This window comes from Bufo gargarizans, chromosome 3, assembly GCF_014858855.1.
Source record: "Bufo gargarizans isolate SCDJY-AF-19 chromosome 3, ASM1485885v1, whole genome shotgun sequence".
Classification (NCBI taxonomy): domain Eukaryota; kingdom Metazoa; phylum Chordata; class Amphibia; order Anura; family Bufonidae; genus Bufo; species Bufo gargarizans.
Window position 1 is genome coordinate 562,042,484 of NC_058082.1, and position 10,931 is coordinate 562,053,414.

Consider the following 10,931-nt stretch of genomic DNA (forward strand, 5'->3'; position numbering starts at 1 on the left):
TTGGTTAATTTTTATTTATTTAATTTTAATTTTAATTCATTTCCCTATCCAAGTTTGTTTGCAGGGGATTTACCTACATGTTGCTGCCTTTTGCAGCCCTCTAGCCCTTTCCTGGGCTGTTTTACAGCCTTTTTAGTGCCGAAAAGTTCGGGTCCCTATTGACTTCAATGGGGTTCGGGTTCGGGACGAAGTTCGGATCGGGTTCGGATCCCGAACCCGAACATTTTCGGGAAGTTCGGCCAGGTGTCCGCTCAACTCTACTCAGGATCCCTTCAGATGCGACATAACACCTATAAAAAACCATGTCAGTGAAATCTGGCCTGCTAAATCCAAATGTCGCAAACAGCACTTTATGAGCACATTTGGGGTGTTGTCATATTCAGGAGAAAATAGAGAAACAAAGTGTTGGGTGAACGTACTGTTAACCCTTGTGAAATTGAAAAATGTGGCTAAAGCAATATTTTCTTGTAAAATATGTATTTTTTCATTTTCATAGCCAAGCGTTTCTAAATTCTATGAAACACCAGTTGTGCCAAAGTGCTCTCCAAACCCTTTTAAAAATTCAGAGAGGGATGTAGTTTCCAAAATTGGGTCACTTTTTGGGGGTTTCAGGGTGTCTTCAAATGCAACATGGCAGCTGAAAATTATTCTAGTGAAATCTGCCCTCCTAAAGCAGTCCGGTGTTCATTTTCTTGTGAGCCCTGTTGTGCTCCTATATAGCACTTATGAGCACATATGGGGTGATGCTGTATTCAGGAGAAAATGGGTAACAAATTGTGGGGTGCATTTTCTCCTGTTAAAGTTTGAGCCTAAAGCAACATTTTATTGTACAAAAAGTAATTTTTTTTCCCTATTTTCGCTGCCAAATCTTATGAAACGCCCTTTTGGTCAAAGGGCTCACTACACCACTTCAGCAAATTCTGACCTACAAAAAACATATAGGGCTCCTTCCATTCTGAGTCCTGCTGTGTGCCCATACAATAGTTTATGAGGTGTTGCTGTATTCAGGAGCAAATGAGTAACAAATTTTGAGGTGGGTTTTGAGGCCCTTGGCTGCCATGGCAACCTATCAAGAATGCATCGACTCGCTAAATGCGGGAAATATAAAAGAACAGGAATTCTGCCATTATTCTTTTTAATCAATTGATTTTTTTACTTAACATTTTGTATGGTTAACGGTGTGGTATATTACCTTTATTTTGTGGATTGACATGATTAAAACAATGCAATTTTTTCATTGCAGCTTGGCTTTTTGAAGTGAATGGAGCAGAACTGCAATACTTCCACACAACCTATGGACAGCAGTGGTGTTGCTTTTGAAGAAAAGCAGCTTAGATTTTTTGGAATTCCAGAAAAAGTCTTCGTTATACATCAGAAGAAATCTGTTGTAAGTCCTTCAATGAGGTCCACTCGTGCCACATTTCCTACAATCTGAACATTGCAATGTTTTCTCAATTGATAGAATTCTTTAATTCATAAGATCTGATTTGTTGGTATAACATTTTCTACATTCAGGACAAGAGAATGGCTTCTCCCTGTGTGAATTCTTAGATGGTTCAAAACTTGTGATCTATGGCAAAAAGTTTTCCCACACTCTGAACATGAATATGGCTTCTCCCCTGTGTGAATTCTTTGATGTTTCTTAAGATCCGATTTCTGGATAAAACATTTCCCACATTCTGTACATAAATATGGCTTCTCCCCTGTGTGAATTCTTTGATGTTTCTCAAGATTTGATTTCTGGATAAAACATTTCCCACATTCGGTACATGAGTACGGCTTCTCTCCTGTGTGAATTCTTTGATGTTTCTCAAGGTCTGATTTCTGGTTAAAACATTTCCCACATTCTGAACATGAATTTGGCTTTTCTCCTGTGTGAGTTCTCAGATGAATAACAAGACTTGTTTTGCGAGTAAAGCACTTCCCACATTCTGAACAGGATTTTGAATTATCCCCTTTGTGAATTCTCAGATGAAGAAAAAGACCTGAATTTGTATCAAAACACTTCCCACATTCTGAACATGAATATGGTTTCTCCCCTCTGTGAGTTCTCAGATGAAGAACAAGACCTGAATTTGTATCAAAACTCTTCCCACATTCTGAACATGAATATGGAATCTCTCCTGTGTGAATTCTCTGATGTCGTACTAGATTTGATTTCTGTTTGAAACATTTCCCACATTCAAGACATGAAAATGGCTTCTCTCCTGTGTGAATCCGCTGGTGTGCAACGAGACTTGATTTCCGACTAAAACATTTCCCACATTCTGAACATGTACGTGGCCTTGCATCTCTGCGAAGTCTGTCACACGTGGAAAGATTAGTTTTCGTTTTAAATTGCTTCCCATGGTCAGAACGTATAAACATTTTACCCGTTCTATATTTAGTCATAGTTTTGCCAAATTGAGGCGAATCATCGTCTACTTCATAAGGATAAGACAAAAGGAGATGTGAATCGGAGCCTCTAATCCTGTCATCATCTGGAAGAATAATTAAAAATATTTATATATTGTATCATTTCACTGTGTGATAACTTAGTAACACTTCAAAAAGTCAGTCTAAGGCTACTTTCACATTAGCGTTCGGGGCTCCGCTTGCGAGTTCCGTTTGAAGGCTCTCACAAGTGGCCCCGAACTGATCCGTCCAGCCCTAATGCATTCTGAGTGGATGCGGATCCGCTCAGAATTGCATCAGTCTTGCACAGTCTGTCCTCCGCTCCGCTCAGCAGGCGGAGGCAAACGGATCCGTCCAGAGTTACAATGGAAGTCAATGGGGGCGGATCCGTTCGAAGGTGACACAATATGGTGCATTTTTCAAACGCCCCCCATTGACTTTCACTGTAAAGTCTGGACGGATCCGTCTGAATACAAATTGTACTTAGATTTTTTAAGTGAAATATAATGCAAACGGTTCCGTCTGAACGGATACCATCGTTTGCATTATAGGAGAGGATCCGTCTGTACAAATACCAGACTGATCCACTCCGAACGCAAGTGTGAAAGTAGCCTAAGCATACAAAAAAAAATATAAAAATTATCTATAAAAACAAATATCCCTCCCTTTTATTCATAAATATTACATTCAAACTCAACCAACTAGCTATTTCTCTTTGAATTCCTTGTTTGGCCTTCTAGAGACTGAATTCTATAAAAATTGCCTTTACAAAAATGAGCAATGTTCTCCTAACCACAAATACTGCATCTTTCAATACATACCTTGCTTTCTTTTGCCTTGGTGGCAGCTTCCGTGTCACATGTTGATACATTTTTACTGTCCACCAATATCCATAAAAGTGCCAGTTTTATGATTTAATACATAATTATAAACCATGTTTTCCTCGGCCCAAGTGCATAATCTTGCATAAATCCATGTTCAACTTTATTTTCTTCTATATCAAATTATCCTCTTTTTATTAACTTTTCAGAGTTTAGTATCATTTGCAAATATTGAAATTCTAAGCCCTCTATTAGGCCATTAATATATTAAAATGAGAACCCAATTTTGACCCCTCTGTTACCACACTGGTAACTGAGACCTAATCTGGGACCACATTTGTGGAGGAACAGACTGTCATAGGGTCCTTAAAGGGAGTCTGTCAGTAGTTTAGACCAATCCGGGGAGGAGAGCTGAACAAACATACATTTTACTGAAAATAAAAATAAGTTGCCACTCTATCTGGTTTTGTATAGATATATCACGCAACTGTGTATTAGAATAAAAAGTGTTATTTTATTAGATTTACACATAAAACAAATACCAAGATCAAAATATATAAAATACTAGCAGAAGGACCCGGCTTCGCACGGGTATATTTCATCTATTATATTTTATGTTTCCGTGTGTCGTAAAAAGATATCGACAGTTTCCCCCATAACAGTGACCTCTACAGTACCCGCCCCTTTACAAATTACCTCCACAGTGCCCACCCCTTTAACATTGACCTCCACAGTGCCCGCCCCTTTAACATTGACCTCCACAGTGCCCGCCCCTTTAACAGTGACTCCCAGTGCCCGCCCCGTTAACAGTTACTGCCCCTTTAGCATTGACCACCCCTTTAACAGTGACCATCACAGTGACCTCCCCTTCAACAGTGACTTTCACAGTGTTCGCCCCTTTAATAACAGTGACCTCCACAGTGCCCGCCCCTTTAAGCAGTAAAGAAAAATGGCTGGGCTGTGAAACCTGGAGTAAAACTGTGTTTATGGCAGTTGGGATTTGAAGAGAAAGACTTGCAGGCTTGTATTGGCTAATGTGGGCAATTTTTTGGGAATCTTTCAGAAACGGTACATCCTAGAGAGCCGAGACCCGGCCTAAAACCTTCCCGGACACCTGATGTACCTTAGTAAAGATCGGTCCAGTCGTTTGGTCGCGCATAAAGAACGTCCAGACAGACAAACTCATATATATATATATATATATATATATATATATATATATATATATATATATATATAGATATATTATATATATATGAGAGATAGAATACTTATTAAAGAACTCTTTTTATTGTAATACACAGTTGCCTGATATATCCATACAAAACCAGATAAAGAGTGGCAACCTATTTTTTATTTTTATTATTACCACAATTTTTTGACATTGGGTGTGTCATAAGGAGTGTGCACCTTTTCCATATTGAGGTCTAGTAGAGCCACCAGTAATATCACTAATTTATTTTATACATTTTACTGAGCTTTTATGACCAGAAGTAGTGAGAATATAAATTTTTATTCTGCCAGGTTTTGCCCTTTGCTGCTGAACCAAGGGGTACTTCCATCTACATCTTGGTGTGTTCCGCCTGGTTCTGTATTGTTGTCTTCTGGCCCTGTACCTTGCCTTGTATCTGTTATGTATCTGGATAGCCCAGCAGAGCCGATCTGCCTCTGGATAGCCCAGCAGAGCCGATCTGCCTCTGGATAGCCCAGCAGAGCCGATCTGCCTCTGGATAGCCCAGCAGAGCCGATCTGCCTCTGGATAGCCCAGCAGAGCCGATCTGCCTCTGGATAGCCCAGCAGAGCCGATCTGCCTCTGGATAGCCCAGCAGAGCCGATCTGCCTCTGGATAGCCCAGCAGAGCCGATCTGCCTCTGGATAGCCCAGCAGAGCCGATCTGCCTCTGGATAGCCCAGCAGAGCCGATCTGCTTTTGCCTCTGTTCTGTTCTGCCTGCCTGTCTGTGGACTTAATGTACTGTCGGTACCTTGTCTGGTATCTTCGTGCCTCCTGATCCTCATGCCACTAACTCAGTTTATGCTCTGGAGTAGCCCCTGGTAACTACCCTAACAGCTCAAGCCTATCCTCACCATCTGAGGCTCTAGTGAAGACCAGGTAGCTGCTTAGTTATGCCCCTCCAGAGTATTGCCAGTCAGTGGCGCCGTGGGTTCACACCCACTGATCCGATTCAGTACATTGAAGTCTTCTGTTAGTCATTGTCACATGCCTCGTTTCCTTTGTAATAAAATATGTGTTCCGTAGTCCTTGGCCTGTTTTCCTTGTCCTGCTCGCCTGACGTCTTGGAGGTCCCCCTTGAGACATCCGGCAGGTGACACCGACTTCAGGTAAGCGCCTGTGATTGTGTACTGGCTCCTGTTTGTGTTTTTGTGTCTTGCACCTGAACCCTACACCTTCTTGTTAACCCTCTCTATTGATATTGGCTAGTTCTATTGATTAACTTCTCATTTACTAATCTGGTTAATTCTACTGATTAATATCTTGTCTGCTGATGTGTCTGCATCTTTACTCCACTGGTGTTGACTCTGGCTTGATTAATTATTCTTTTTGATTTCTTCTGATCATCTTATAACTCACACCTGTTCTCTACCATCGTACTCTGCAAATGCAACCTGGGTCCCTAGCAGCCAAGACCATCCTGCCCTACAGTGGCTTCTGTTGAATACCTAAAGGTAGCCTTAGTCTCTGATAATCTTAATGATCAATGATCACAGGTAGCTGTTTTGTTGGATGTGGTTCGGGTCAGGGATCTCTGTACTTACTTTTAAAAATATTCTTTTGAGCCTTATAGCAGAAACAGTTGAGCAGATATCGATGTGATATAATCTTCTCCACTGCAAAGCAGGTAAAGTCTGCCCTTTATAAGGGCAGAAACAAATACACAAAATTATGAAAGGCTCTTACCCTTCACTGACTCCGATATGGGATTTTCACCCTCACTCGTCGTTTCACCATAACTTTCCTGTAAGAATCCAACATTAAGGGCATGAGGAAAAAAAAGAACCATAGGTTATCATTTGTGTTGAGCAAATTGAAGCCAAACGAATAGACTTCCATCCGAATTTCAGGAAAAATCTGATTCGCCGCAAAGCTAAATTTCTTCGCACCTCATGGTAACGAATTTATTTTTTCCTGAAATGGAGATAAAATACAAAAAAAAAAATATAAAAATAAAATACTCAGCTCATTGATTTGCTTGCAGAGAGGCTGTCGCAGCCATCTTGTTTAAAGCTCGGGCAGGGAAATGTGACTGGCCTGGGTGATAACGTCATCACGTCACCACGCGAGGTTTCATGAGGTGGCTTCAATGGCTGCAGCAGCCTGTGAGCCAGTGAATAAGGTGAGTGTTTTTTTTTTTTTTTTACCCAATTAACCCCTGAAAGCACTGGGGTTGCTATGGGGCCCGTGAGTTAAAGGGGCCTGGCCAGGCTGAAAGGCCCCGCACCCTTTACGACCTGAGTACATTCCTCTCTCTCTTTGCACCTGTACCCGAGTACAATTTTTGCACTAACCTATTGGCTCATGCACATTTGTGTGCATGAGCCCTTAGGTTAGTGCAAAAATTGTACTTTTTTTTAAGGGGGGGGGGGGGGCAATTCTGAGTTTTGCCATGTAGCCCCATGATTACTATGTACGGCCCTGCCCGAAAGCCTCGATTGTAGTGGAATCTGAGGAGTTCAATGCTAGCAGGAGGCATGACCGTCGTTCCCCATTATTGTGCCCACTACATACAAAGGAATGTGCTTTGTAATTAAGTAATTGGTCACAAATCGTGTTGCTTTGTGAAATTCAGCAAAGCAGCTGCAACTGAATTTTTCATAACTTCAGTCATCACTAATTATCATTTATCCAGTCGAAGAACAAAAACCCCTATAAGACATGAATCACAAATGTACCTTAACAAAACTCCTCGGGTGGTGAGCAGATAGGATCAGTGTTATGTATTTTACCCATGAACAGAAATTTTTGCCATTTCGCTGCAGGATCTGAGCCGATCCTGATGTGGACAGCGATGCTCAACACCATTATTCAGCAACATCACAGCTTTTACCGTAAAGAAGCCTTTCATCAATGCTGGAGACTGAACCTTCTTTCCTCCAGCCAGAGAGCTGTCGCTTTTCTGTGTTGCGGTGAGGGGGGCCCCACTGTGGAATATGCTTATAGTATTTCTTGCATTTACTGTATATACGTGTACAATGTCACCTTCTCCTCCTGTAGATGTCTCCTCAAAGCTTAATAAATGTCATTACTTTCCTCATATCTCAGGTTCTCCAGGCCTCTATCTATTTTCTTTGTTCTTTTTGTATTTTTTTTAAACCTTGCTGCCCAAAACTTTACTTCATATTTATATGAGGCTGCACTAATGTTTTTATAAAGCAATAAGATTTTGTCTGTAACTTGTGACTATCAATATATGAGAGTATTCTGTTAGGCTTAGAAGCAGCCGATTGGCATTGTGCTGTTGTCCATGACTTACACTGAAGGACTTTACATCCATCCACACTGAATCTTTGTTAAGTTCATGTACAAATTGGGTGGAAATCTACGTATTATCTTTTAAGAAACTAGAAACCATTTGTAGCCACTACCCATCACAGACTGGTAGAAAGAGTCATTACATCAGTCTATAGAGGATTTGCAGAAATCTCACCTGATGATCCAGTGGGACATTTTGTTTTTCCTCTGGCCAATCCTGGGAATAGAGAGGACTAGGACATCTCTCTGGTGGATTTTTCCTACCGGACTCATCTATAGGAATTAAAACCAGTGACTCAATACATTGTCTACATGTGATTGTTGATAGGTGAATCTAGGAGATCCTCATACTTGGTGTCTCCTCTAAAATGAAGGAAAGTCCCTTCTTACCTGTTGATGTGAGGGGTTTCATCATGACATCCTTGTACAGATCCCTGTGTTCTTCTAAATACTTGCACTCCTCCTTGGAGAAATAGACATAAATCATTTATAATCATTAATGATGGTCATCAACAAGATCATACAGAACATATACTGCACTGCTGGAGGAGTCTAGTAGAAAACATCTATAGAGAATTTGTAGAAATCTTACCTGATGACCTTGTGGAACAATTTGCATTTCATCTTGGCAATCCTGGGAATATAGAGGACTGGGGCATTTCTCTGGTGGATTTGTCCTATTGGATTCATCTATAGGAAATAAACCCAGTGACTAAATACATTGTCTATATGCAAAGATTGGACAATGGGTGAATCTAGATGATCCTCAAACCTGGTCTCCTCTAGAATGAAGGAAGGTCTCCTCTTACCCAGTGATACAAGAGGCTGGGGATCCTTCATCATAATGTCCTTATACAGATCCTTGTGTCCTTCTAAATACTCCCACTCCTCCATGGAGAAATAGACAGTGACATCCTGACACCTTATAGGAACCTGACACACACAATCATACAGTCATCCTCCAGACATCTCCTTGGCGTTATTGTATAATGTCCCAGGATTCCCAGCAGCGCTCACCTCTCCGGTCAGCAGCTCAGTGATCCTGTTGGTAAGTTCTAGGATCTTCTGCTCATGTATAAGTGAATGAGGTGGAGGCTCAGTGATGGCTCCTGGGGTCCTGCTCCATTCTCCTGATATGTGAGGTGTCACAAATGACTTCTTCACTAACGTGTAATCCTGTGTATGGTAAGACACTGATCACTACAGGTATTCTAAGGATCCTTCACCTTTCCATTTTCCTGTGTTATTAAAAGGGGTTCTCTGGGATTTAGATGTTGATGACTGTTCCTCAGGATATTTCATCTATAGAGAACAGCGGGGTCCTACTCCCAGCACCCCATCAAGTGCCACGCCCTCCTTGATGCTTACTAAGCACAGTTCTATATATTTCAAAGCGGTTGCGCTTGGTATCGCAGTTCAGCCCCATTCACTTAAATGGTGCTGAGCTTAGCCTAGACCAGGGATCACAAACCTTTGTCACTCCAGCTGCGGTGAAACAATGACTCCCGGCATGCACACTTGCTTAGCTGTTTTTAGAACTCCCATAGAAGTGAATGGAGCATGCTGGGAGTGGTAGTTCCACCAAGTCTGGCGTGGAGAAGGTTGCTGACTGCTAGCCTAAACCAAATGACTGATGAATGTGATGTCACATGGTCTAGGAAGAGGCCTAAGCACTCATAGATCACTGCAGCATCTTTGTACAGCTGACTGCTGGGGTCCTGGGAGCCAGACCCCCACTCATCTCATATGGATGTGCTATCACGAGGATAGGCCATCAATATGTGAATGTGTAGAACCCCCTTATAAGGAGAAGTGTGATGTCATGTGAGACTCTCACCTCTCCAGTTATCAGGTAGATGATCTCCAGGGTGAGGTCTAATATCCTCGCAGCCATGTGGTTTCTGTCCTCGTCCATCCTTCGTGGGTCTCTGATGAGAAGGAACAGTGCCTAACTATTTGGGAATTACAAAGGATTACATGATAGCTTACAATGTCGAGAGTTAAGTTATTGAGATGCATGAATCTGAAAAAGAAATAATCCAGTGCTCAGCGATGGAATGGAGCTAAGACACCTGGAAATATAGTTATAAAATCTAAATAAAGTGTGACTTACTCTATTTTTGAGGGTAGTAGACAAAAACTTACCTCCTTCCTGGATCACTTATTACCCTCAGGGTCAAATGTCCTTATTATCCATATTGGAGATGATTCCTCTCTCCTCAGTGCTCCACCACTAGTCCTCCAAATGTTCTACAGCTCCAAGATCTATTTACTGAATGTATAGGTTTATAATAAAATTTCTTGTAACACGTTTTAGTAGGGTAAGACTTCATCAGCCATAAAGAAGAACATACTAACAGCATAAACTTATGTGATGTCATGCTGACCCTGCACACCTGGACCATGATCATTCTATCTACCAAATGAATTGATTAAATTGTATCTAAAACCTCCTGGAGTAATTACCTCATGGGACAACAGTCTTGATCCAAAATGGCTCCTATTCAAGGAGCTGGTTACAGGAAGTGCCATGTGTTTCAAATACAGGAAGTTTGTGTTCCACTGACAGGAAGTGCCTCGTGTTCCACAGACAGGAAGTACCTTGTGTTCCAATGACAGGAAGTACCTCGTGTTCCACAGACAGGAAGTGCCTCGTGTTCCACAGACAGGAAGTGCCTTGTGTTCCACAGACAGGAAGTGCCTTGTGTTCCACAGACAGGAAGTGCCTCGTGTTCCACAGACAGGAAGTGCCTCGTGTTCCACAGACAGGAAGTGCCTCGTGTTCCACAGACAGGAAGTGCCTCGTGTTCCACAGACAGGAAGTGCCTCGTGTTCCACAGACAGGAAGTGCCTCGTGTTCCACAGACAGGAAGTGCCTCGTGTTCCACTGACAGGAAGTGCCTCGTGTTCCACTGACAGGAAGTGCCTCGTGTTCCACTGACAGGAAGTGCCTCGTGTTCCACTGACAGGAAGTGCCTTGTGTTCCACAGACAGGAAGAATCTTGTGTTCCACAGACAGGAAGTGCATCACATTCCACTGACAGGAAGTACCTTGTGTTCTACTGATACGAAGTGCCTTATGCTCCACAGCCAAGATGTGTCATGTGACTCATGTGCCTCAAAAAAGTTAAAGGGAACCTGTCATGTTGCTATGTGATTTTTAATGGTCATAATTACCTTAAGCCCAGAAGCTTGTTGTCCCTTATGGTATGGTATACGCACACCA

The 10,931-nt window shown here is 42.0% G+C and overlaps 1 protein-coding gene across 4 annotated transcripts; it reads right to left on the reverse strand.

The window, feature by feature from the left end:
- Positions 1-1,124: 1,124 nt before the first annotated feature.
- On the reverse strand, positions 1,125-10,227 carry LOC122930687 (oocyte zinc finger protein XlCOF8.4-like). 4 transcript variants are annotated; one of them, XM_044284242.1, is made up of 10 exons: positions 10,172-10,227; positions 9,851-9,977; positions 9,543-9,633; positions 8,723-8,881; positions 8,515-8,638; positions 8,298-8,395; positions 8,096-8,168; positions 7,881-7,978; positions 6,134-6,191; positions 1,125-2,480 (listed from the first exon to the last, which is right to left on the reverse strand). In XM_044284242.1, the coding sequence occupies exons 3-10, from the start codon at positions 9,618-9,620 to the stop codon at positions 1,474-1,476; spliced, it is 1,695 nt and encodes a 564-aa protein (XP_044140177.1). In that variant the 5' UTR covers positions 9,621-9,633; positions 9,851-9,977; positions 10,172-10,227; the 3' UTR covers positions 1,125-1,473. The 4 variants fall into 4 exon arrangements, with proteins under 4 accessions (XP_044140177.1, XP_044140178.1, XP_044140176.1 ...); XM_044284243.1 differs by having other exon boundaries at positions 9,543-9,657; XM_044284241.1 differs by lacking the exon at positions 10,172-10,227 and having other exon boundaries at positions 9,851-10,165.
- Positions 10,228-10,931: the final 704 nt, after the last annotated feature.